At 47.3% G+C, this 27,770-nt stretch overlaps 2 protein-coding genes across 2 annotated transcripts; one reads left to right on the top strand and one right to left on the bottom strand.

The window, feature by feature from the left end:
- Positions 1-191: 191 nt before the first annotated feature.
- LOC128063968 (carcinoembryonic antigen-related cell adhesion molecule 8-like) lies at positions 192-7,603 on the top strand. The gene is given in 8 exon segments (XM_052656792.1): positions 192-255; positions 1,204-1,560; positions 2,870-3,148; positions 4,913-4,979; positions 6,472-6,524; positions 6,820-6,851; positions 7,268-7,309; positions 7,538-7,603. Coding segments are annotated over 8 exon segments (960 nt in total).
- Positions 7,604-22,612: 15,009 nt separating this feature from the next.
- Positions 22,613-24,257, bottom strand: LYPD4 (LY6/PLAUR domain containing 4). Its single transcript, XM_052655789.1, has 4 exons — positions 24,191-24,257; positions 23,844-23,987; positions 23,065-23,391; positions 22,613-22,815 (listed from the first exon to the last, which is right to left on the bottom strand). Exons 1-4 carry the CDS (start codon positions 24,255-24,257, stop codon positions 22,613-22,615), a joined length of 741 nt encoding a protein of 246 aa, XP_052511749.1.
- Between the last annotated feature and the right edge of the window lie 3,513 nt (positions 24,258-27,770).

Below are 27,770 nucleotides of genomic sequence, written 5' to 3'. Positions count from 1 at the left end.
GACAGGGGGCGGGGCCTAGGCAGAGACCCCACCCCTGGGCCACGTGACCCAGCGAAGTGCTCCTGCCCCCAGAGGAAACCCAGCACACAGGGGGAAGGACAGCAGAGTTCATGCAAGGACGCAGGGCTTGTGAGCGTTTCTGGAGCAGAAGTTCTCCTCACAGAGAGAGGGACACAGCAGACGCAGGCACCATGGAGCCCCCGTCAGGCCCTGCAAGCAGGTGGCATGTCCCCTGGAACAGGTTCCTGCTGGCAGGTGAGAGGGGACAGTGTTCAGGGAAGGGGTGGAGACTGGAGAACGAGAGCCTGGCTGGTCCCTGGGGGAGATGGGGCTCTGAGAGGGGACGGGGGCTTCTGTTCAGACTGAGGGCAGAGGGGAGCGGACCGGGGAGGGAGGGGCTCAGCCACAGGGGACTCTGCATGAGCTAGAACTGGCGAGGGGCGGGAGGACTCAACAGCTGTAGCTTTTATCAGTTATTCTTCATTGAGCAGTTTGTTGACAACTGATGACGATAATAACAATTTATTGTGTCACTACAGATAAAGACATAACCAGGACAGTAAACACTGTCCTTACCCGGCACCCTTAGAAACTGACAAATAAACACCAGGCTGTGGAATTGCTGGGAACTCTCCTTCCTTCATCCCCAGGTACTAATGTCTGGAGCCTGGTCCAGGCCCTGGGTTTCAAGCAGGATCAGACACGCCCCTGCCCTCACGGAGCCCGCGCTCTGTGGGGAGGAAGACACACAAGCAGAGAGATGGAGAGTGTGCTGGCGGGTGCTCCAGGCGTCACGCAGGAACCCGAGCGGGGAAGGGTCAGCAGTGAGCACGGAGGGTCTTTACAGCAGCTGGTCGAGGGGAGAGGCATTTCCCAAGAGGCCCTGAGTGTGAGCAGGCGTGTGAGGGCAGCGAGGGGGTGAGCCAGGGACAGCTGGGGAAGCAGAGGAAATACTGAGCCCAGAGGGGCTGAAGTGACGGGGGTCATGCTGCTGACCTTGAACCAGTAGGACATACACACATACATATACCCAGATACCATACACATATGCACACACCATACACATACGCACACACACATGCACACACATGCACACACACACCAAGGCTGAGGGATGAAGAGACCTGCTCAGGACCCAGGGCACCATTTTCCCATCCCCCACACAGGTCAGAAATTAACTGGTTTCTCTCTCTTCCCTCTTAGTCTCACTCTCAACTTTCTGGACCCCACCCACCACTGCCCAGCTCGCTGTTGAAACGGTGCCCCCCCTTGCTGCAGAAGGGTTGAATGTTCTACTTGCCCACAACATGTCAGAGAATCCTCTAGGTTATGCCTGGTACAGAGGAGAGAGTGTAGACAACACCCAGCTAATTGCATCATATAGGGTAGACACTAATGCAACTACCAATGGGCCTGTGTACAGCAGACGGGAGACACTTTACCCCAACGGAACCCTGCTGATCCAGAACGTCGCCCAGAAAGACACAGGATCCTACACCCTGCTCGTTACAAAGAAGGATTTATAGACAGAAAGACTAACTGGACATCTCTGCATATACAGTGAGTGCTTCCTCTCTGACCTGGGCGTATTGGGTGGGAAAGTGAAAGTGAAAGTTGCTCAGTCGTGTCCAGCTCTTTGTGACCCCATGGACTACACAGTCCATGGAATTCTCCAGGCCAGAGTACTGGAGTGGGTAGCCTTTCACTTCTCCAGTAGATCTTCCCAACCCAGGAATCAAACCCAGGTCTCCCACACTGTAGGCAGATTCTTTACCAGCTGAACCACCAGGGAAGCCCAAGAATACTGGAGTGGGTAGCTCATCCCTTCTCCAGCAGATCTTTCTGATCCAGGAATTGAACCAGGGTCTCCTGCATTGCAGGCGGACTCTTTACCAACTGAGCTATGGGTCGGGATGAATTCTGTTCACCCTCGCAGGACTGACAACCCCGGAAGTTGCCCCCATCCCCCTCTGCATTATGTCCCGTGTTGGGGTTTGAACATTCAGTGCAGGACACACGCTGTGGAAACAAACTCCAAAGGGTCAGAAATGCTTCCAGGAAGCCAGGCCCTGCAGACACTGTAGAGAGAAGGACGGGCTGATGGAGGGACTCAGCAGAGGGACAGCACTCTCAGTCCAGCCCCCTGGCCCCTCCCCGTGACCAGGACCCTGAGGAAGACCGTGCAGGACTCAGGGAAGACCCTGGCCTGAGGGCCCCAGGGATCCTCACAGAGAAGCTCAGCCCCAGGAAGCCCCTCCCAGACCCTGTCCCAGGGCTCCTGCCTCCAGTGACACTGGGAAGCCTGTGCCAAATCCCTAGGCTCCCAAGCTGGTCACCAGCCAGGGCTCAGCCCTGAGAGCCACATCGGTGCAGGGGCACAGCCTGGTCCTACTCCTGAGACTCGGCATGGGGAGCACACAGGTACAAGGTCCCCAGGAATCAACCAAATGCCCTGGGGGACTTGGAGACGCCAGAGAAATCTCAGCACCCCCAGAGAGGAACAGAGGAAGGAAGACACTCCTGGCAGCTCCTCGACCCCAGGGTGCCGCCCAGGGAGCTCTCTCCCGAGGCTGGTTGATAAAAACCAGGACAGACGCCAGGTGGTCTCTGAATCCCACCCAGGTCTGTCCACCACTAAACGCTGCTGCACAATCGACCCCTGAGGAAGCCTGTGCTTCTCCCAGACATAGAGCACGTGGCCTCACGCTCTCTGGGCTCAGGTCCCCATGCATTCGTCTTCGATGCACAGACCTGCCTTATTGAAGGGCTCAGTCCGGCTGAGAGGTGAGAGACGCCAATTCTGATTGAAGATGCTTGTAGAGAAGCCAAAGGTAGAAAAGGGGCAATGTTCTCTCTGTTATCTGCACAGCGCTGTTGCCTACACCCGTCATCACCAGCAACAACTCCAACCCCGGGCAGCACGAGGACACTGTGGTGTTAACGTGTAGATTTGAGACTTGGGACGTCTTCTACAAGTGTTCAGTCAACAATCAGAGCCTCCCTAACAGCATGGAGCTGGAACTGTGCAAGGGAAACAGGACTCTCACTGTGTTCAATGTGACAAGGCATGACACAGGACCCTATGTGCGTGAAGCTGGGGATCCAGAGAATGTCACCCATGATGACCCATCCACCCAGAATGGCCTCTGTGAGTAACCTCTGTTCCTACATGGTCCAGGCCTCCTGGCTGAATCTGCAGTGCCGGAGGCCAGGCCATACCCATCCCTCTCAGGTCCAAGTACATGGACCCTCACCTTTGGACACCCAGGCTGGCCATGACTTCCTATCCCAGGCAAGCCCAGGCAGGCCCACCTTGAACCAAGACTAGGAGGGGATGGGCTGCTGTGTCTTGAGAGGCTCAGGGTTACCAGCCTGTGACGGAAGAAACAGGTTAATATCTCAGACTCAGGATGAGTGAACATGAGAGGTAATGGTTGCGACTTTCTACAACAAGGCTGTGATCCAGGCAGAAGGACGCTGGGGCCCTAATACAGACCAGGAATTTCCCTTCCCTCTGATTGCATCACGTGTGGCTTTATGCTCTTTGCTTCAGGTGGCCCGGACACCCCCACCACTTCCCGTCAGGCTCCTGTTACTATCCAGAGGCAAACCTCAACCTCTCCCACCACACAGCCTCTAACCCCAGCCACACCGTGTCCCTGGCTTATCACCGGGAGGCCCCCACAATCCATACAGGAGCTCTTTATCCCCGATATCACTGCAGATAAGAGTAGACCCTGGAACTGCCTTGTCCATAACTTCATCACTGGTCCCAGTAAAACCACAGTCAAGGCTATGACAGTCTCTGGTAAGTGGCCCCTGGCCCATCAGTACCAAGCTTTGTGGTAGAGCCTGTAGGTTTTCAGAAACAAACCTGAAAGAGGTTACCTCCCAACTTTGCAGAAGTTGCAAGCAAATCCCAAGTCGGCCCCTGAGCCCTCCCGCTGCATCTCAGCAGACCCTGCTTCCTCCTGCTGCCTGGCTTCTCCTGGCAGACCTGGGGTCCAGCCTGGAACGCGGGGAGAGCATTCTCTGAGCTCCTGACAGCCTCATGTAGGGGGAGATAAGAGACAAAGAGGGGCCCCCAGGGCCAAGTGCTTGTTGTTGTTGAACGGAAGAAATGGGTGTTAACCTCTCGCCAGATGAGATATGCTACGTACTCAGTCGCTCAGTGGTGTCCGACTCTTTGCAACCCCGTGGACTGTAGCCCACCAGCCTCCTCTGTCTATGGAATTTTCCAGGCAAGAATACTGAAATGAATTGCCATTCTCTTCTCCGGGGATCTTCCCCAACCCAGGGATCAAAGCCGGGTCTCCTGAATTGCAGGCAGATTCTTTACTATCTGAGCCAGCAGGGAAGTTCTGTGAACTCCGTTGATTTATTTAAGCACCATGGGTCTCAGATGTATGTACACACAGCAAGGATGACACCCCCTCCGTCATGGGGAGGGAAGGATCCGAACAGATGGACGTAAAGGATTTTCCCACAGTGCCAGCCACACAGAATGAGCTGGAAACAGTTGGCTAATATTATTATTACTGGGCAGGAGTTGAGCAGACCTTCCCTCTAAGACTGACAATAGGGGTGGGAAGGAAAAACAAGGGCGGGGGTGCATAATGTAAGAGGAACGAGTCCTTAACAGGAACACGAATAGGACACGGAGCTGGCTACAGTGAGAGAATGTCGAGTTAGAGAAAGTCCGAGGTTTCAAACGTGATTAAAATAGAGAGAGAGATGCAACCACCTGCAGCAGGAGGGTTGAGAAGATACTGTGATGACCAAACACACAGCCACACAGGCCTCAAAGCATCCCCTTCCTCCCTAACAGGCCCTCTCCCCTGTGAGACCTCTTGTGATTTTCCTGGTCAGGTGAACTCAGGCCTTCATCTCCCCCTCTATCTTCTCCTTTCAGGCCAAGAAAACAGCCCAGCCCTCAATAGGGAGATCGTTATCATCATCATGATTGGGATCCTGGTTAGGTTGGCACTGGTGACCATTCTGGGGTGCTTTGTTTTCCTCAAGATGACTAGAAGGTACAAATGGCAATGCCCGATGCTAATCCTGTCCCCCAGGCTGATGCCAAGCCAGGAAGAGAGACACCCTACCCTTGGATTCTGGGCCTGGCTCTCCACAGCCTCTCCACGTCCCCCAAGGGCATTCCCTCTCATCCATCGGCCCCTCCTTCACCAGATGCTGACCTGGGGTAGCTTCCCAACACCTTCTGCATCAGTAAATTAGACACTCCCCACTGCTGTTGTCCAGGGTTTCCCCGCTGGCTCAGTGGTAAAGAATCGGCCTGCTATGCAGAAGATGTGGGTTTAATCCCTGGGTCGGGAAGATCCCCTGGAGAAGGAAATGGGCACCCCCTCCAGTATTCTTGCCTGGGAAATCCCACGGGCAGAGGAGCCTGGCGGGCTACAGCCCATGGGGTCACAAAGCGTCGGACGCGACTGAACGACAAGAACAGCCCACTGCTGTCCTAGTTCCCGGAGCAGACCTGCAGCCGTGCTGGCAGGCGGTAAATGCTCTGTAAGCAGTATATCCTGCAGTTTATTTAAATCCAGTCACCCTGAAAGGAGAGGTTGACAGCCTCAGAACCTGAGCGTCATCGTGGCCAAAGAGACTGAAGCCACCTGGACAGGCCAGGTCGGGTCAGAGTCTCCCAGGAGGCAGATGCGTTAACCACAGCCCGCGATGTGTGAGATGGGAGAACGTGGACCCGGCCAGGACAGCAGGTCGGGAGATGAGCTTTACGCCTCTTTCCAGGCAGATGAAGGTAGAGAAAGAGGCCATTGTCTAATTTCAGCATCTCTCAGCCTGAGGGGCTGGGCTGGCCACCGCAGAGCCCCCAGTCACGGGACCCAAGATGCACCGGCTCTCCAGGCATCCTCCGTGTGTTCTGGCCCTGCTCTCCTCTGAGGACCTGACCCTTCTGCTCAAAGCCTTTGGGCTGATTCCTTTACTGGGTCCTTTGTCCCTTCCCAAGTCACTTTCTCCCGGACTGCCACTGACCTGCACGTCCTTCCTCTCAGCCCAGGATGGATGTGGCTTCTTAAGGACTTTCCCTAGCTCCTCTCTGCTGGGCCCTCTCCCCCTAAACAGCATTGGTGGAGAATGGAGGTCTCTCCATTCCCTGATTGGGCTTCCCTGGTGGCTCTGTAGTAACGAGTCCACCTGCAATGCAGGAGACGAAGAAGACGCAGGTTTGATCCCTGAGTCAGGAAGATTCCCCTGGAGAAGGAAATGGCAACCCACTCCAGTATTCTTGCCTGGAGAACCCCATGGACAGAGAAGCCTGGAGGGCCACAGTCCACGAGATCCCAAAGAGCTGGACGCGACTGTGCATCTGACCGCACATGTACGCACTCCCTGTTTAGAAAAGGGAACCCTCCTTGTTCCCTGTTTTGACACCAAAGCTGTGACCTCCTCCTGCCTCCTGCAACCCTCAAAAATAATCTTGACCTTTTCTAGGGCCAGTGGCCAGAATGACCTCAGAGAGCACCGGCGTCCAGCAACCACCCTGGGTGAGTATCTTCTCAGCCTGGGCGCAGCTGGGACACCCTGGTCCTATCCTCCAGCATCTGCTCCAGCCAGCCGCCCGCTGGGGCTTCACCACAGGGGATCCGCACTGACTGGTCTGCTAGACGTGCGAGTTCTGAGTCACGGGTCACCTCACTGAACCCTAAATGCCCAGAAGGTCTCTCCCTGATGATGCCCCTTCTCCCATGGTTCTCTGGAAGCTGAGGACCCCCAGCCTCTCCTGGAGGGTGGGCTAAGCTTCCTCACACCCCTGGTGCTAACTGCTGTCTCTGCTCCTAGGACATGGTCCCTCTGGCATCTCTGTCTCCCCGGTAAGCACATTCTTTCCTTGTCTCTTCTCCCTGGGGTCCCAGCTGTGCAGACTCAGGGCAGTGAGACTGTCCAACATTTCACAGTACAGACACCCTTCACTCCAGGGTAGCCAGCAACATGAACCCCATCCTGGTCAGGACTGGGACTCACTTCAGGGGCAGGACACCCCCACGCCCTGCCCTGAGCCTGCCTGGTCCCTTCACAGTTAACCCTGGAGTCCAGCCAGGAATAGAGTGGGCACTGGGAGCTTCAGACAGGGGTCTCAGGCTATCGAGGGTGGAGCATGCAGCCAGATGGGGACTGAAGTGAGGGCTTTAGGCTTGGAGGTGGCTGCTTGGGAGGCAGGGCTGGTCACTTCTGAGGAGAAATGACTCTCTTCCCTGTCCCCCTGACACCCACTTTCTCCCCTACCCAGGCCTCCCTACCCAGCCCCAAGCCAGCTGTTCCCATCTATGAGGTGAGTGTTGGGGATGAATGGTCTGATCCTGCACTTTTAAGGGTACTTTCCAGGAAACAGCAGCAAAAATGGGAAAATGGATGAAGAGGAGTGATGTATCTGGACCCAGAAAGCCTCCAGCACAGCCGGGCCCCCCACGAAGCAGCCCTGTGGACCCTGGGCCAGGGAGATCCTGGGACCTGTTCTGAGAAGTTTATAGGGGCTCAAAGGCCTCTTCTTTCTCTACAGGAATTACTCTATCCCAACACAGATATCTACTGCCAGATCAACCCCAAAGTAGATGTGGTTTCTTAGTTTGCTCCAGGAACTTCCCCTTAAGGGGTGTGGAGAAGAGCCCACCTGAGACCCCAGAGTCTGAGTGCGGTCAGACACCCGAAGCAGAGAAACAGCTGTGACCCCTGAAGATACTGGGGGGCCAGGGCTCAGCCTTAGTGTCCCTCCTGGCCTTCTGGAGGCCCTGACAAGGCTGCCCTGAGCCCTGGATGGATGAAGACAAGGACTTCCATTCCCCAAGGAACTGAGGGCTTCCAAGGAAAGTGGCTGGGCCTGTGACCCACTGTGGACCACCTGAGAGGTCTGAATAAAGAGGACTTTCCTCTCGTTTGCTCTTTTTGTGCACGTGGGCTCCTCCCACCTAAACTCACCCAGGTTCCACAGCAGTGGGACAAACTGTCTCCTCCTTGATGTGGCCCACGGGCCTCCTCCCACCTGGGCCTCATCTGCAGCCCCCTCCACACACCTGAAGAACTGAGGTCACCTGGGGAGGGTGATCTTCCCATGTAAGGTCACATGGGTCAGTTTGCCCACATTCACCCAAACAAAAGTGGTCTGTGCACTAAGGCACAGAGCCCAGAGTTCGGGAGGATGTCTGGCCATTGCCTGAGTGTTGTTTGTTATGAGATAAGAGACAGTTACAAAACCTGCTAAGTTTCACATCCTGATTTGGCTCTAAGATACTCCTTATCTCGTATGCACACAATGTTGGGTTAGAGAAGGTGACACCTCTTGTTGTTTCCTATTGCTGCTGTAGCAACTTATCACAAACCTGTGGTATAAAACAACACAAATCAAGATGTCAACACAGCTCTGTTCTTTCTGGATAGTCTAGGAGAGAGTTTGTTTCCTTGCCTTTCCAAGCTGTGAAAGGCTACCTGTTTTCCTTGGCTTGTGGCCCCTTCCTCCATCTTCAAAAGTCAGCAGTGGAGTATCTTAAAGTCATGCTCTGCTCCCATCATCACATGTCTTTCTCTGGCTCTGCCTCTCCTGCCTTCCTTTTTCTTTATAAAGACCACCCTTGTGATTATGTTGGGCCCAATCAGATAACTCACCATAATCTCCTAATCACATGATCCTTAATTTATAAATTCCCTTTATCTTGGGACATCTGCAAAGATTCTGGGTATTAAGATGTGGACAGGGACTTCCCTGGTGGTCCAGTTGATTTAGAATCTGCCTTGCAATGCAAAGGACATGGGTTCAATCCCTGGTTGGGAAACTTAAGATCCCACTTAAGCCACCTAAGCCTGCATGCCTCAACTACTGAGCCCACACACCACAACTAGAGAGTCTGTGCACTGCAACAAAAGATCCTGCATGTTGCAACTAAGACTCAATGCAGCCAAATAAATAAAATTTTTAAAAATATGTGTCAACTTTGAGGGGCCATTGTTCTCTCTATCACATCTCTCAAGGTTGTGGTCATCATCTCTCACTGCAAACTCCTCATCGTGGTTTAGTCAATAAGTTGTGTCTGACTCTTGCGACCCGGTGGACTGGGAACCTACCAGGCTTCTCTGTTCATGGGATTCTCCAGGCAAGAATACTAGAACAGGTTGCCATTTCCTTCTCCAGGGGGTCTTCCCAACCCAGGAATCAAACCTGGGTCTCCTGCATTGCAGGGAGATTCTTTACCAACTGATCTACAAAACCACTACTCGTGGGCAATCTGGAATTGATCTTCCTGACTGTGGGGTTAGTTCCTGATTTGATGTGCACAGCACCCTCACTGTCCTTTAGCCATGGAACAGAAGCCAGTCAACACTCCCTGAAGCCCTCTCCACCTCTTTCTTGTTAGAACGCTGTGTTAAGAATGTAAAGAAAGTAGATGCAGCTCCTTTGGGTAGCCAGTGATGGTCAGCACCATGGACAGGGACTTCACTGTGGTCATCCCAGGGGCTGCACAGAAAGGACCCAATGAAAAGGAACGACCAGAAATCCAGCCCATTTCTATTCTTTCTATGAGAAAGATGCAACGAGGCAGAACAGTTAAGGGATAGCCTGCTTTGCTCCAGTTTATAAGTTGTGAACATTTTGCGCATGTCTGGACAGTACTTATTGGCACATCTTTTACAACTTGCCACAATGCTGCTGACCCCTGCACCCACAGTATGGCCCTGAGGAGGCTGAGAACTTGACTCTGGCATCTCAGGGAATCTTCCCACCCCTGAGAGTCAGGCAACTGTCTTGCCTACAATATTAAGGGAATATTTCATGATTAACTTCTGAACCTTGGTGCCTGACCTTGGAAACACACCCATCCATCACCCAGCCTGGAGCACCACCTGAGCACAGCCTTCTGTTCCCAGCTGAGCTCCCCAGACAGCAGGCTGAGCAGAGCTCTAGGCTACTTTCCCAGCTCCTCCAGGCTGAGAGCCCTGTGCCGGGTGTCCTTCCCAGCAGAGCAAACATTTTTCCTGAGGAAACAGTGGAGCATGAAGACATATTTTCCAGGGCAGAACACCAAAGAACTGTTCTATCTGCCACAACCCTCAGATGAAGAGAGAAGACTGGGACCCTCACAGTCATCCCATCTCCTTGTTCCCATCCACCTCACACTCACAAAACTAAATCTGACCCTCCAGACTCAGCCCTGCCCTTCCCAGTGGCTCTGGTCCAAGCCATCCATTCACAGAACCTAGTGTAAGGATCACGGGTGCTCTTATTTTTATTAATTCTTCTGCTTTGAGTTGGATTCTTTTTGCTGTCATTTTTCTAGTTTCTTGTCATAGAATCTTAGATTATTAATTTAGGTGGTGTTTCCTGTTTGCTAATATAAGCATTTTGTTGCATAAGTACCCTTCTCAGCATTACATAAGCTGCATTCTACAAATGGTTGGAGGTTTTTTAATTCAGTATTTAACTCAATTCTTTTTTTTTAATTTCCTTTGAGGTTTCATCTGTGGCCATAGATTATTCAGAAATATGTTGTTTATTTTCTATATATTTCAGAGATTTTCGTGTTGTCTTTCTATCTCTGATTTCTACCGTGACTGTATTATTGTCAGAGAACATACTCTGTTGGATTTATTTTATTTTTATTTATTATTTTTATTTTATTTTACATTTGGTTAGAGTTTAGATATGATAACAAGCCTAAGCAATGAAAGAGGATGAACTGGACATTCTTCTCTTTGGCCAGTCTTTGAAAGGTCAGTTAGCAGCAAATCCTCATAGTTTTCCTTCATCAGAGAATTTCCTGATTCTCCTTTCATTCCCAAAGGATAAATTTGCCAGATGTAGAATTCTTAGTTGACAGTTCTTTCCTTTCAGCACTTGAAAAATACGCCACTTCCTTCCATATTTTCAGGTACAAAATCTACTGTCATTTAAATTAGAGTTTCTGGGATTTCCCTGGTGGTCCAGTGGCTAAGAGTCTGAGTTTCCACTGCAAGGGGCAGGGTTTCAATCCCTGGTCAGGGAACTAAGATCCTCCATGCCTCGTGGCCAAGAAAAAAAAAATCCTGAATAGGAAATGGGTTGTTTCTCTGGATTTTTTTAAATTGAAGGATGATTGCTTTACTGTATTGTATTGGTTTCTGCCATGAATCAGCCATAGGTATCCCTATGTCCCCTCCCTCTGATCTTCCCTCTCGCCTCCCTCCCCAACCCACCCCTCTAGGCTGTAAAGACAGTTTTCCTTTGGCGTCAGTTCTCACGAGTTAACCATGTATCGGAGTGTGAATTTGTTTAGACTGGTCCTGCTTTGAGTTCACTCAGCTTCGTGAGCCATTATTGTTTCATTTTTTCAGTCCCTGTTTTCTTCTCCTCTGCTTCTGGAATTTCAATGGTACAAAAGTTACATCTTTTTATTAGTGCCCCCAAAGGCTCTGGGACTCTGTTCACACGTCAAATTCTTCCACAGAATAGAAAAAGATACAGTTCCCAACTCATTCTGAGATTAAAACCAGAACCAAAAGGAGAATGTCAGGCCAGTCACACTTATGAACAGAGAGGCAAAAATCCTAAACAAGGTTTTAGCAAACCAAATCCAGCAGTATGTGAAAACAGATGACACACCATGACTAAGTTTTGTTGGCCCCAGAAAAGTAGAGGTTATTTAGCATTATAAATCTGTAAATGGAAGTGCTCAGGAGCTTCTAGGGTGCAAGCAATGTTTTGTTTCCTGATCTAACTGCTAGATACATGGGTGTGTCGAATTTTTTAGAAGTTATTAAGCAATACACTTATCACTTGTACATGTCTTTGCATGTAATACATCAGTTTTTTAAAGTTTTAAAAAATCTACATTGTGTGCCATATTAATATCAAAGGGAAAACTCTTGATTATCTCAACAGATATAGAAAAATAATTTGATAATATCTGCCATCAGCTTATATTTGTAAACTGTTGCACTAGGAACACAAGGGAAACTCCTTAATCTGATTAAGAATACCTAACAACATCTACCTTCTCGTGTTTTTTGCAGCATTATTCACAATAGCCAAGACTTGGAAACAAGCTAAGTGTCCATCGGTGGATGACTGGATAAAGTTAGAAAGAGGATGTGAGACAGAAAGGTAAAATATCATTCAGCTCTGCAAAAGAAAGCAAGCTTGCCATTTGCAAGAACTCAAAAAAAAGGTTGATGGACTTTGATGGCATTATGGCAACCCACTCCAGTCTTCTTGCCTGGAGAATCCCAGGGACGGTGGAGCCTGGTGGGCTGCCGTCTGTGGGGTCGCATGGAGTCAGATAGTCATGAAGTGACTATGGAGAAGGCAATGGTACCCCACTCCAGTACTCTTGCCTGGAAAATCCTATGGACGGAGGAGCCTGGTAGGCTGCAGTCCATGGGGTTGCTAAGAGTCAGATACGACTGAGCGACTTCACTTTCACTTTTCATTTTCATGCATTGGGGAAGGAAATGGCAACCCACTCCAGTGTTCTTGCCTGGAGAATCCCAGGGACGGGGGAGCCTGGTGGGCTGCCGTGTATGGGGTCGCACAGAGTCGGGCACGACTGAAGTGACTTAGCAGTAGCAGCATGCTAACAGAAATAAGTCAGACAGGCAAAGATACATACTATATGACAGTGGCCCCAACCTTCTTTAGCACCAGGGACTGGTTTCATGGAAGACAATTTTTCCACAGATGGGGGCTGGGGGATAATTTCAGAATGATTCAAACACATTACATCTTTTGTGCATGTTATTTCTATTATTACATCAACTCCACCTCAGCATCAGGCATTAGATCTCAGAGTTTGGGGGGCCCATGCTATATGATATCACTTACATGTGGAGTACCAAAAAAAGCCAATGCATAGAAACAGAAAGTAGGATGGCAGTTACCAGGAGTTGAGGGGTAGGGGAAATGAGGAAATGTTGCTCAAAGAGCACAAACTTCCAGTGGTGAAATAAACAGGTTCTAGGAATCTTACGTACAGCACGCTGATTATAGTTAATAAAACCATTTCGTATACTTGCAAGTGCTAAGAGAGAAGACTTTAAATGGTCTCACCACAAACAAGAAATGGTAATTATGTGGTGAGATAGACGTGTTAGCTAATGCTATGGTAGCAACCATTTTGCAATACACTTGTGTTTCAAATCACCACAGTGTGCAACCTAAATAAGCGTCGCATCTCCATTATATGGGGTTTCCCTGGTGGCTCAGTGGTAAAGAATCTGCCTTCCAATGCAGGAGACGCAAGAGACTCAGCTTCCATCCCTGGTCTGGGAAGATCCCCTGGAGGAGGAAATGGCAACCCACTCCAGAATTCTTGCCTGGTGAATCCCATGGACAGAGGAGCCTGGCGGGCTACCGTCCATAGGGTTGCAAAGAGTCGGCCATGACTGAGCAACTGAGACATATCTCAAAAGGGCTGGAAAAAAAATTTTTTTTAATCTGTCCCCTTCAAAAAAGCAAGCAAACAAGACACAGCAACATTGTTTTCTAGAAAAATGGCAGTATTGCACTGAAAGTCAAGAACAACCCAAGAGTGCCCAGCGCCGTCACTGCTGTACTGGGATGTCCCAACCAGCACAGATCGACTGTCATTATCCACAGATGCTTTTTATCTACACAGAAAGCTCTGCCCAAAACCCTGTAAACAAATTATTAGAAGTAATAATATAGTCTAGCAAAGTGTCTATCTTTAAGATCAATAAACTGTACAAAAATTTATTGCATTTCCACATTAGAAACAAATAGAAAATGTAACTTTTAAATGACATCATTTATAACAATGAACACTATAGATTATTTTGGAATAAATTAACAAAAGATGTGCAAGATCCTAATGCAAAAAATTTTAAGCTTCCCTGAAAAATATTAAGGAAGACCTAAATAAAGAGATGTCCCATGTTCATGGATAGAAGGGTTCAGCTTCGTAAAGATATAGACTCTCCCCTAAATTAGCAGTTAGTCAATGAAATTCCAACCAAAATCCCAACAAGAATTCCTTGGAACTTGACAAGTTGGTCCAAATTTACAGGGAAGTGCAAAAAGTCCAAGAATAACCAAGGTTCTCCTGAAGATGAAGAACAAGTCGGGAGGGGGAATGACTTGCCTTATCAGGTAAAACGACTTATTAAAAAGCTATAAAAATAAATACAGTGAACTGTTGGCACAAAAGTAGATAAATTGATCGATGGGAAGATAGGAATTCCAGAAATAGACTCACGCAAATATGAAACTTTGAAATACAACCAAGATGCCATTGCAGATAAATGGGGAAAGAAAGAATTATTCAATAAAAGGAGCTGGGCAATTAATTGTCTATATGAAAAAAATGCAAATATCTTAAAGACATACAAAAATCAATTCTAAATAAAGAACATAAATGCAAAAATTCAAACTTACTTTTTTGGAGGAAATAAAGGAGAGCATTTTTTGGATTCTGGGATAAATAAGAATCTCTTTTTTTAATGTTCTTTCATAATGAGATAGTTAATAAGACACAGTGTATCTTATTGTGGAAGACAGTCTGAAACAAGAATGGAATCAGACTGTCAAGGGCTGTACTGTCATATTAAGCATGCAGCCTTTATTTTGTTTTTTTTTTTTGGGGGGGGGAGGTGGTGTCCCACTCTGTGTCTTACAGGATCTTAGTTCCGTGATCAGGGATTGAACCTGGGTCCTGGCAGTGAAAGTACTGAGTACTAACCAATGGACCACTGGGGAATCACCAAGAAGGATCTCTTAAGCAAAGCACAAAAAGAATCACCATAAAACTGGAAGGTTGATAAGTTCAACATTAAAATCCTTTTCTTCAAAACAGACCATAAGATATAAAGACAAATCATCTGACTGACAAAGAATTAGTACATAAGATATATGCATACCTAAGGAAATCCTATGTATCCAGAAGAAAAAGTTAAACGATCATATAGAAAAAGAATCCAAAAAATAAAATAAATAAGCATTTTACAGATGAAGCACAGGCAATACACATCTGAAAAAATGCTCAACCTACTTGAGAGTACCTTAGATAGCAAGGAGATCAAACCAGTCATTCCTAAAGGAAATTAGCCCTGAATATTCATTGGAAGGACTGATGCTGAAGCTGCAGCTCTGATACTTTGGCCACCTGATATGAAGAGCCAAGTCACTGGAAAAGACCCTGATGCTGGGAAAGATTGAGGGCAGGAGGAGAAGGGGACGACAGAGGATGAGATGGTTGGATGCTGGGAAAGATTGAGGGCAGGAGGAGAAGGGGACGACAGAGGATGAGATGGTTGGATGGTATCACCAACTCAATGGACATGAATTTGAGCAAACTCGGGGAGACAGTGAGGGACCGGGCAGCCTGGCGTGCTGCAGTCCACCTGAACAATAACAGCTTAGTAATCAGGGAGATATAAATTCAGACCACAGTGAGATGCCATTTTACATCCACCAGATTGGCAAAAGTTTTAAAGTTGGAAAAGTCGGAGGTCATGTGGATGAACAAGAATTCTTTACTCTCTACCAGTAATGTGTAATTGCTACAAACACTTGGGAAAACAATTTGGCATTATTTTCCAAAGCCAAACAAACCTACAGCCCAGTATTTCCATACCTGGCTGTACACCCAGGAGAATCTTACACATAAGCACTAGGGGACGTGTACAAGAACATTTATAGCACCAATAAGTGTCCCAAAACTGGGAGGGTGGGGAGAGGGGAAATCCAAGCATAATTGACAAGAATTAAATTGTGATACAAACAGCACAACAGGAGATGATACATCAGTGAAAATGCAGGAACAAAACCACACACTGGAACATGGATGAATATTAGATATATGCATCATTTAAAGTTCCAGAAAACTACAGATAATAAACCATTTTACAAAAGGAAACAATTCTAACAACATTTGTTGTTTAAATATATTATTCTTGAACTTCCTTGGTGCTCCAGTGGTTAAAAATCCATCTGCCAATGCAGGAGACATAGGTTCAATCCCTGGTCTGAGAATATTCCGCATACTACTGGGCAGCTAAGGCTGTGCCCATGCTCTAGTGCCTGTGAGCAGCAACTACTGAGCCTCAGCACCCTACAGCCCATGCTCCGCAACAAGAGAAGCCGCTGCAATGAGAAGCTTGCACACTGCAATTAGAGAGTAGCCCCTGCTTGTGGCAACTAGAGAAAGCCCTCACACAGCAACAAAGACACAGTGCAGCTAAAAATTAAATAAATATTTTAAAATAAATATATATTATGCATATATGATCAAAGTATATAAAAACCCAAGCCAAGTGAAATGTAGGGTGGTGGTTACTTCATGAGAGAAGGCAAAGAGACGTGATCGGAAGCGCTATATAGGTAAGATGCAAGTTCCTCTTGATAGCCTATTTCTTAGGTTGAGTGATATGTTTGTGGGGTTCATTAAATCACACTCCATAGCCAGTCATCTTGTTACATATAATCTTCTGTACACGGTAAATATGGCCCATCTCTCACATCGTGATTGGCCTCCCATCCACCTAAAGATACCATGCTTTTGACTCACCAGTCCCCTTTGAAGGTTACTGATGTTCTCAAGCCATTTGGCCTAATGAAATAAGAGAATCTATGGGGGTTTCCCTGGTGGCTCAGTGATAAAGAATCTGCCTGCCAGTGCAGGAGACACAGGTTCAGTCCCTGGTCCAGGAAGATCTCACATGCCACAGAGCAGCTAAGCCCATGAGCCACAACTACTGAGCCTGTGCTCTAGAGCCCAGGAGCTGCAACTACTGAGGCTGCTTGCTGCCACAACGGAAGCCTGCAAAGCCTAGAGCCCATGCTCTGCAACAAGAGAGTAGCCCCTGCTCACCACAACTAGAGAAAAACCCTGGCAGCAACAAAGACCCAGCACAGCCAAAAATAAATAAAATCATTTTTAAAAAGAGAGAGGGAATATACCCACATATGCCTTGGCCCACCCACGCCCTGGCTCAGCCCTCTAAAATGATCTACTAGCTCCGCTGGTCAGAAGTACCGACGAGGAGAAGCCCAGGGATAAATTTCACCTCGCAGCCTCTTGCCACAGGCTCTCTCTCATCTCCATTCAGACCTGACTCACTTCCCATGACCTCCTTTGGCTCCCCAACCACCCTTCCAAAACTCATTCATAGTCATCAAGGTCCTCATGACAGTCCAACTTCTGAGGTCAATGGCAGGCATTTCAGATCTCACTTCTCCAAGTCATTAACAGAGGTAGGATTTGAGGCCTCAGGTAGTTAAACCTATTTCTTCCACTGCAAAATGGAAACACAGAAGTGACAATATCTTCTTCATAGTATTGTACTAAGAATGAATGAGGTAAGGCACAGAAAATGCTTAATGCCAAAGTCTTTGACTGTGTGTATCACAACAAACTGGAAAATTCTTAAAGAGATGGGAATACCAGACCACCTGACCTCCCTCCTGAGAAATCTGTACACAGGTCAAGAAGCAATATTTAGAACCGGACATGGAACAACAGACTGGTTCCAAATCAGGGAAGGAGTATGTCAAGATTGTATATTATCACCCTGCTTATTTAACTTATATGCAGAGTATATCATGTAAAATGCTGGGCTGGATGAAGCACAAGCTGGCATCAAGATTGCCAGGAGAAATATCAGTAACCTCAGATACACAGATGACACCACCCTTATGGCAGAAAGCGAAGAACTAAAAAGTCTCTCAGTGAAAGTGAAAGAGGACAGTGAAAAAGTTGGCTTAAAACTCAACATTCAAAAAACTAAGATCATGGCATCTGGTCCCATCACTTCATGGCCAATAGATGCGGAAACAATGGAAACAGTGACAGACTTTATTTGGGGGGGGGGGGCTCCAAAATCACTGCAGATGGTGACCGCAGCCAGGAAATTAAAAGACACTTGCTCCTTCAAAGAGCAAGTGTCCAACCTAGACAGCATATTAAAAAGCAGAGACATTACTTTGCCAACAAAGGTCCGTCTAGTCAAAGCTGTGGTTTTTCCAGTAGTCATGTATGGATGTGAGAGTTGGACTATAAAGAAAGCTGAGTGCCAAAGAACTGATGCTTTTGAACTGTGGTGTTGGAGAAGACTCTTGAGAGTCCCTTGGACTGCAAGGAGATCCAACCAGTCACTCCTAAAGGAGATCAGTCCTGAATATTCATTGAAAGGACTGATGCTAAAGCTGCAACTCCAATACATTGGCCACCTGATGTAAAGAACTGACTCATTTGAAAAGACCCTGATGCTGGGAAACATTGAAGGCAGGAGGAGAAGGGGATGACAGAGGATGAGATGGTTGGGTGGCATCACTGACTCGATGGACATGAGTTTGAGCAGGCTCAGGGAATTGGTGATGGACAGGGAAGCCTGGAGTGCTGCCGTCTATGGGGTCGCAAAGAGTCAGATACGACTGAGCCACTGAACAGAACAGAACAGTAAAAGTACCCTAAGTGTCTACTTCCCCACCTCATAACAGAGTGTAGAGTTGCACTGAGATTCCACAGGTAAATAGCCTAGCACAGTCTCCCATCAGTATTCCTTACCTGTACTCAGTCACGTCTGCAACCCCATGGATGGCAGCCCCTCCAGGCTCCTCTGTCTGTGGAATTTTCCAGGCAAGAATACTGGAGCAGGTTGCCATTTCCTCCTCCAGGGGATCTATCTGACTCAGGAATCGAGTCTGCATCTCCTGTGTCTCCAGCATTGCAGACGGACTCTTTATTCCTCAGCTTCCTCGGACACCCGCTTCCTCATCTACAAAACCCTACCCTATTTTGAAGGCCCGAAGTTGCAGGGTCTGGTGTATCTGCCGCCCCCTTATGGCCAGAAAGGGGAGTTACATGGTCCTCTCCTAGGAGCCTACACTTGAACCTTAGGTGAGAACTAGCCACCCCCAGCACTCTTTCCTCCTATCTGCCAGCTTGCACACACAAAAAAGCAACTAGCTGGCAGAGGAAGTCTTCCCAGATCTCCAAATGTCTCAACAAAATCCCCTCAGTAGGGACAGAGATCTTCCCAGGAGGCAAGAGGGATTCTACGCTGGACAGGTCGTTTAACCTTCCAGAGCCAGTTTCTTCTTTGCAAAATGGGGATAAAACCGATCTCACTGGGCTCTTGTGAGAGTTGAATGAAATCCTGTATTTAAAACCCTAGCCTCAGATAAAACTCTAATTCAAAAACATACATGTACCCCTATGTTCATACCAGCACTATTTACAATAGCCAGGACATGGAAACAGGCTAAATGTCCATCAAAGATAAATGGATAAAAATGGTGGCACTAGAGGTAAAGAACCCACCTGTGAATACAGGAGACACCGTAGGAGACGCAGGTTCGATGCCTGGCTCAGGAAGATCCCTGGAGGAGGGCATGGCAACCCACTCCAGTATTCTTGCCTGGAGAATCTCATGGAAAGAGGAGCCTGGTGGGCCACAGTTCATGGGATCAAAAAGAATAGGACATGACTGAAGCGACTTAGCACAGGACGGCACAGTGATACATGTATACAATGGAATACTCCTCAGCCACAGAAAAAGAATGAAATTATGCCATCTGCAGTGACATGGATGCAACTAGAAATTAGCAGACTAAGTGAGGTAAATCACAAAGAGGAAAACAAATACCATATGGTATCACTTTTACATGGAAGCGAAAACATGACACAGATGACCCTATCTATGAAACAGAATATAGATAACAGACTGGTGGTTGCCAAGGGGGACGGGGTTAGGGGAGGAATGGAGTTGGGGTTAGCTGATGTAAACTTTAATAGACAGAATGGATAAACAACAAGGTCCTGCTATATAGAACACAGACCCGTATTCAATGTCCTATGATAGACCAAATGGAAAAGAATATTTTTAAAAGAACATATATATGTGTATATATATATGCATATATGTGTGTGTATCATGTCCAACTCTTTGCCACCCCATGGACTGTAGTCTGTAGCCCGCCAGGCTCCTCTGTCCGTGGGATTCTCTAGGCAAGAATACTGGAGTGGGTTGCCATTTCCTCCTCAGGGCATCTTTCCGACCCAGGGGTTGAACCCGTGTCTCTTACCTCTCTTGCACTGGCAGGTGGGTTCTTTACCACTAGGGCCACCCGAGAAGCGATGTGTAAGTAAATCACTTCGCGGTACAGCAGTAACTAACACACGATTGTAAACCAACTTTACTTCAATTAAAAAAGAAAAAAGGCAACAACAACAACAAAAAATACTGCCTGATATCACTTGTGAAATTCTAAAAATAGCTGAACTTGTAGAAACAGAGATTCAAAAAGGGGTTGCCAGGGGCTAGGGTTGGAGGAAATAGGGAAAACTTGGTAAAAGAATACAAACTTTCATTTATACGATGAATAGGTTCTGAGGAGCTAATGTATAATATATTGACTATTGCTGATAATACTGTATTGTATAATTGCAGTTTGCTAAGAAAATAGAGGGGCTTCGCAGGCGGTGCTAGTGGTAAAGAACCCATCTGCCAAAACAAGAGACATAAGACACAGCTTTCATCCCTGGGTCGGGACGGACCGCTGGAGGAGGGCATGGCAACCCACTCCAGTATTCTTGCCTTGAGAATCCCATAGACAGAGGAGCCTGGCAGGCTATGGTCCATAGAATCGCAAAGACTCGGACATGACTGAAGCAACTTAGCATGTATGCACACAAGAGAGTAGAGCTTGTGTTCTCACCAGAAAAAGAAAAAAAGGTACATATGTAAGGTGGTAAATAAATGTGTTAGTTAATACAATGGTAGGAGTCCTTTTACGATATATATGTATATCAAATCTTCATGTTGTACACTTTAAATATATTGCAGTTTTGTCAGTTACATCTCACTAAAACTGGGAAAAAAAAGTGACCTTGCAGCATGAGTTTAGCTGGCTCAAAACATATCTCACCCATGTCCCACACACCCTTTGTATATAAGTCCATTTTAATAAATTTTTTGCATCAAAAGAAAAAAGAAACCCTAGCAGACACTAACGCAATATCTGACACATACCAAATAGACTGTATTTAAAAATCACCCTGTTAAAGTAAAAATAAAAAAATTTTTTTAAATAAAGAAATAAATAAAATTCACCCTGAAAGCTGCAGTTTGAATTCATAAAGTCTTCATTTTATTGTCTTTAATGGAAACAAGTCTTTATTAAGTCACTTTTAATATCAGAAAAATGAAACTCTTAAAATTCTCTTTATAATAAATTGATAACCATGCTATGTCTATCTCTTTTTAATATTTAAATATATATTTATTTGGCTGCCTCAGGTCTTCCCTGGTGTTGTTGTTCGGTCGCCCCAGTCATGTCTGACTCTTTGTGACCTCATGGACTGCTCCATGCTCTCTGCCCCTCACCATCTCCCAAAGTTTGCCCAAGTTCATGTCCATTGCATCAGTGATGGCTCAGCGGTAAAGAGCCACTGAGTGGCTTCCCCTATGGCTCAGTGGTAAAGAATCTGCCAGCTGCCAATGCAGGAGACGTGTGTTCTATCCCTGGATCAGGAAGGTCCCCTGGAGAAGGAAATGGCAACCCACTCCAGTGTCCTTACCTGGGGAATCCCATGGACAGCGAGCCTGGCAGGCTACAGTCCATGTGTCCAGCGTTGGACACGACTGAAGCAACTCAGCAGCACGCACCCTCCAGTCTTAGTTGTGGCACACAAGCTCCAGAGCTCACGGGCAATAGTTGTGGCATGTGGGCTTAGTTGCTTCCTGGCCTGTGGGACTCTTAGTTCCCCCACCAGGGATTGAACCCGTGTCCCCTGCATTGCTAGATGGATTCTTAACCACTGGACCAGGGAAGTCCCTTTTTTAAAAATTATATTTCCTTTTTAAAAAATATTTATTTGGCTACATCAGGCCTTAGTTGTGGCCAGTGGAATCTAGTTCCCTGAGCAAGGGTTGAACCCAGGCCCTGCTTTGGGAGCACAGGGTCTTAGCCACTGGACCACCAGGAAGTCCTTGGCCATCTTAAGTCCAAGGCCCTTTGCCATTAAATGTGTGGTTTTAAACTTTACTCAAATTGAATCCATAATCCCTATGGCTTCCCTGCAAGGCCTTCGTTTTAAATACTGATCTGGCTGCACCGGGTTTAGCTGCAGCACGCGAGATTCTCAATTTTTGCTGTGGCTTGTGGGATCTTCAGTAGCAACATGTGAACTCTTAGTTACGGCAAGTGAGATCCAGTTCCCCGACCAGGAATCAAAGCCAGGCCTCTGAATTGTGAACACAGTGTCGCAGCCATTGGACGGCCAGGGAGGTCCCAAGCCTTAATTTTAAAGGGGAGGAAATGGAGGCCCAGAAAATGGAGGAGATTTGGCCAGGTTCTCAGTCAATGGCTGAACCCAAGCTAGAAAACTAATGCTTCCAGCAGGAAAAGGGGAGCGTTTGGGTTCCTCCAGCACGCTGGCCATGATTCTATCACTTTGCCAATGATCCTCCTCCCGGAGCACCCTTCACAGCGAGCACTGCACATTGCCTGTCCCTCCCCTCTGCCTGCCACCCCTCTTCCGCTCTTTCACAACCCCACAACCCTCAAGGCCCACAAGACAAGGCAGAAATGCAACTCTGTAACTTTATTTGGCTCTGTGAAAAGGGAGGGGTGTTGGTCTGTCCAGCTAGATCCTCAGCCCTTGAAGGCAAAGAGGAGGCCTAAGAGGATGCCCCAAGAAGGACTCCGACAAGGGGTCCCTGCACCAGTAAACAGGGCCTTCTCTATGATGTTGACGACCTCAGTCACTCTGATGCTCCCAATATGGTGAAAATGGGCTAAAACACTGGTATGTTCACGAGCACAGCCCATGAGGAGGAAGGTGGTATTGAGAAGCCCTGCAAGGAAGAGAGAGGGCAGTCAGAGACACTTTCAAAAAGCAAGTGCCCTGCCCCTCCTTCCAGACACACCTCACCAACCAGGACACCTGCTCGCCCCTCAAAGACCCGGAATCAGGCACCTTCCCCTGTTCCCCCTGGAATTCTGTGCCACGACCCCAGCACCTCTCCAAGCCCCACCCGCCTCCCTCAGGGATGGAGAGGCAGTAGGCATGGAGCAGACATCTGAGAAAGTCTGTGTCCTCTCACCTGCCTGGAATTTCACTGTGGAACTGTAACACTTAGTAGCATCTCTGGGGCAAGACTCACTGGAGACAAAATTTGGGAGGCAGCTCTTAGAGTGCTCGCCCACACAAGTCGGGCAACTGTGGGAAGAAGATGTTAAAGTCTTGGGAGTCCTGGCCTTGAGGTGCAATATAGCATCCATGTCGGTGAGGTTATTGCAGAGATAGGTCCGGCAGACCCGGCTATAGGAGGCGATGGACAATCCAGGTGGCGGAACCAGGTAGGAGACTTGCGGGGGGTAAGATGAGGCTGGGCTGCAGCCTTTAAAACCCAGGATTCCCCTTCTGGTCCCTGCGGAGCAGAAGATTGGGGAGCTCTGATCAGTGTCATTGGCCACACCCAGTCCAACCTCCCACCCCCGCTCCACCCCACCCCACCCTGCCCTTGCTGCTCACCCTGCCTCACCACCAGCTTTGCGTCTCCCCTACTGTCCACTCGCTGCTCAGATCTCCCAGGTTTTATCTGCCTCTCCTCACCCCTCTCTCCACAGGAGGAGCCCCTCTGCTCCTCTCTCCCGTGTGTCCCAAACTTGTCTTCTCTCCCACCTCCATTCTGCCCTCTTATCCAGCCCACAGCACAACCAGCTGGGTCCTGCCCCTCTCCTGCTGGTGTCTGGAAGTTGTTCCCAAAAATACCACGGGGTAAATATCTGGAACTGAAGTCCAGAGTCCCTGGGTGCTGGGAAGGGAGGTACGGGTCAGAAGAGCAAGCCAAAACAATGTAGCAAAGTCACCCCCGCCCACCTGCCTCGATGAACACCAGCGTCTCCTCACAGCCCTCATTCAGTTTACACACCATGCTCCTCAACAGAAACCATTGCCACCTATGGAGACCTACAGCTCTGAAGAGTGAAGATGTCGCTTCATAGCACAGAAGAGCTTCAGCCCCTAAAGAGAGAATCTTTATCTGGTCAACTGCTCCTCACATTGCTTTCTCAACCCTTGAGCTGCCAATCAAGAGCTCAGCCGCCACAGATCTTGTCCCCCAAGGGACCCAGATAGTCAGGTTTCCCTCCCCCAGTGGCAGGAATCCAGGCCCCCATCCTCCCCAGCCAAGAGGGTCCCAAAGCATCCAGCCCCACAGGACATACAAGGCAGAGAGGAAATGGCCCCCAGGAGACAGAGCAGTTGCATGGGGCTGAGATGCTGGGGCCCCATGGTCCTGTGTTTGGGTCCTGGATTCTGGAAGCAATTTCAATCTAGGTCTCAAACTCCGTTCTTGTTGGCCTCTAGATCACTGTTTCTGAAGCAGAAAGTTGATGATCAGTTCCTGTGACATAGGCTCCCTGAAACCTTCAGGGACACAGGTCTTCATCTCCATGGTCTTTCCTCCAGTCTAACCTGAACCCACTCCATGAGCTTCTCAAATCCTGACTCACTCTGCCGCTTAGTTTCTGCTGTTGGAAATGGTGCTGAGCAGAGAAAGCTGGCTTATTCAAAGGATCACTATTTATACAGGCTGTTCTCCATCCAGAGACAAGGAGATCAGAACAACAAATGTGTGAAAGTCAACTGATGTATTACTAAGTAACCCCTGACTTAAAAAAAGAAATGAGAAAGTATTTAGTACTGAATAATAGCAAACATGCTACATGTCACACACACACACACACACACACACACACACACACACAGGTGCATGTAAAATCTGATGAAAACTGAACAAGGTCTGTAATTTAGTTAAAAGTGTTGTTGTTGTTGTTTAGTCACTCAGTCGTGTCAGATTCTTTTGCAACTCTGTGAACTATAGATGGACAGGGAAGCCTGGTGTGCTGCAGTCCATGGGGTCGCAAAGAGTCCGACCCGACCGAGTGACTGACTGAACTGAACTAAACTGATGGACTGTAGCCCTCCCAGGCTCCTCTGGGAGAGGAGTCCATGGGATTTCTCGGGTAAGAATACCGGCGGTTGCCATTTCCTTCTCCAATGGATCTTCCCAACCCAGGGATCGAACCCATATCTCCTGCATTGTGGCAGGATTGTTTACCACTGAGCAACCAGAGAAGCCCCAACAGTACTGTACCAATGTTAATTTCCTGCTCATTTACTACAGTCATACAGAATGTCCCTATGGGGAACCAGAAGAAGCGTTTTATGGATTCTATACACAATTTTTGCAACTTCTTGTGAGCTAATACTCATTTCAAAATCAAAGTTTTTTTAATTGGACAGTGATTTCTAAATCAATATTTAGAAGTAAATTTATAATTTAAGTACATTTATCAAGAAACAATAAGGATTATAAAATATGCTTATGAATTAACTCAAGAAGTTAAACAAGGGACAACAAAGCAACCTCCCCAGAAAGGAATAAAAATGATGACCAGAAATCAATGAAATTGATTACAAAAAAACTATTTACAAAAAACTAACATTCATTCTTTGACAATATTACTAAGATAATCCTCCAGCAAACCTACTCAAGAAAAAAAAAAAGAGAAGATGCAAATAAAATGCAGAATGAAAAATAGGAACTGAAAGACATTATACGTTCTAAGAATAATAAAACTGTCATTAACAACTCCACATTTGGGACTTCCCTGGTGGTCCAATGGTTGGACGAATGGTCCAATGGTCCAGAGGTTTGATCTCTGGCTAGGGAACTAAGACCCCACATGCCACAGAGCTACTGAGCCCATGCACTCTAGTGCCCAAGCACTACAACTAGAGAGAAGCCACAAAATGAAGAACCCTCATGTTGCAACAAAGACCCAATGCAGCCAAAAATAATTTTCTTAAAATATATATTTAAAAAATAAGTCTACACTTACAAATTTGAAATTTATCCACTTCATAAGTGAATAAATTTCTAAAATAATATGAAATGCCAAAATGGTCATAAGAAGAGTGTATGCGAAGTCTTAAACCAATAAGACTGGACAAAGATCACAGGCAAATTGATAAGAAAAAGAGAGAAATTTCAGTAGGGAAATAGGCCAAGTATATGAAAAGGCAATTCTCAATTCTCAGAAAAGCAAACCAGAACGGCTAACAAGCACATGAAGAAACACTTGTGCTCAACAATAATCATAGAAATTCAGTGTATCCAAATGAGCATCTACAAGAGATCAGACTGACAAGACTGACAAGAGATCAGAAAGCTGGAAAAATATGAATGTTGGTAGAACTATGGGGCTGGAGAGGCCCTTGTGCATTGATGCTCATGGGGTAGTTGTGGCCAGGGATAGGATCCTCTTCTGGACCCTGAAGAATGGAGGCGCCAAGGGTTCTGATCAGTGTCTCAAGCCCAAAGTATCATTCATCGTAAGAAGTCTGGCAATACTTAGCCAAATTAGTTTTCAGTTCAGTTCAGTTAAGTTCAGTCGCTCGTCGTGTCTGACTCTTTGCGACCCCATGAACCGCAGCACGCCAGGTCTCCCTGTCCAATACCAACTCCCAGAGTTTACCCAAACTCATGCCCATCGAGTCAGTGATGCCATCCAGCCATCTCATCCTCTGTTGTCCCCTTCTCCTCCTGCCCCTAATCCTTCCCAGCAGCAGGGTCCTTTCCAATGAGTCAACTCTTTAGATGAGGTGGCCAAAGTATTGGAGTTTCAGCCTCAGCATCAGTCCTTCCAATGAACACCCAGGACTGATCTCCTTTAGGATGGACTGCTTGGATCCCCTTGCAGTCCAAGGAACTCTCAAGAGTCTTCTCCAACACCACAGTTCAAAAGCATCAATTCTTCGGCACTCAGCTTTCTTCACAGTCCAACTCTCACATCCATATATGACTACTGGAAAAACAATGGCCTTGACTACACGGACCTTTGTTGGCAAAGTAATGTCTCTGCTTTTTAATATGCTGTCTAGGTTGGTCATAACTTTTCTTCCAAGGAGTAAGCGTCTTTTAATTTCATGGCTGCAATCACCATCTGTAGTGATTTTGGAGCCCAAAAAAATAAAGTCTGACACTGTTTCCACTGTTTCCCCGTCTGTTTCCCATGAAGTGATGAGACCAGATGCCATGATCTTCGTTTTCTGAATGTTGAGCTTTAAGCCAACTTTTTCACTTTCCTCTTTCACTTTCATCAAGAGGCTTTTTAGCTCCTCTTCACTTTCTGTCATAAGGGTGGTGTCATGTGCATATCTGAGGTGATTGGTATTTCTCCCGGCAATCTTGATTCCAGTTTGTGTTTCTTCCAGCCCAGTGTTTCTCATGATGTACTCTGCATATAAGTTAAATAAGCAGGGTGACAGTATACAGTCTTGACGTACTCCTTTTCCTATTTGGAACCGGTCTGTTGTTCCATGTCCAGTTCTAACTGTTGCTTCCTGACTTGCATATAGGTTTCTCAAGAGACAGGTCAAGTGGTCTGGTATTCCCATCTCTTTCAGAATTTTCCACAGTTTATAGTGATCCACACAGTCAAAGGCTTTGGCATAGTCAATAAAGCAGAAATAGATGTTTTTCTGGAACTCTCTTGCTTTTGCCATGATCCAGTGGATGTTGGCAATTTGATCTCTGGTTCCTCTGCCTTTTCTAAAACCAGCTTGAACATCTGGAAGTTCATGATTCACGTATTGCTGAAGTCTGGCTTGGAGAATTTTGAGCATTACTTTACTAGGGTGTGAGATGAGTGCAATTGTGTGGTAGTTTGAGCATTCTTTGGCATTGCCTTTCTTTGGGATTGGAATGAAAACTGACCTTTTCCAGTCCTGTGGCCACTG

Source organism: Budorcas taxicolor, chromosome 18 (genome assembly GCF_023091745.1).
Source record: "Budorcas taxicolor isolate Tak-1 chromosome 18, Takin1.1, whole genome shotgun sequence".
NCBI classification, from domain to species: Eukaryota; Metazoa; Chordata; class Mammalia; order Artiodactyla; family Bovidae; genus Budorcas; species Budorcas taxicolor.
Note: the sequence above shows the minus strand (reverse complement) of the source record. Positions and strands in the feature narration are given on the sequence as shown.

Excerpts from the sequence above, each read along its gene's own strand:
- LYPD4 (XM_052655789.1), bottom strand. The coding sequence starts at position 24,257 with ATGGGGCCCCAGCATCTCAGCCCCATGCAACTGCTCTGTCTCCTGGGG. Across the intron at positions 23,988-24,190 it reads GGCCATTTCCTCTCTGCCTT|GGGCTGAAGCTCTTCTGTGC; the intron begins GTATGTCCTGTG and ends TTCTCTCTTTAG. Across the intron at positions 22,816-23,064 it reads CACAGTGAAATTCCAGGCAG|GGCTTCTCAATACCACCTTC; the intron begins GTGAGAGGACAC and ends TCTTCCTTGCAG.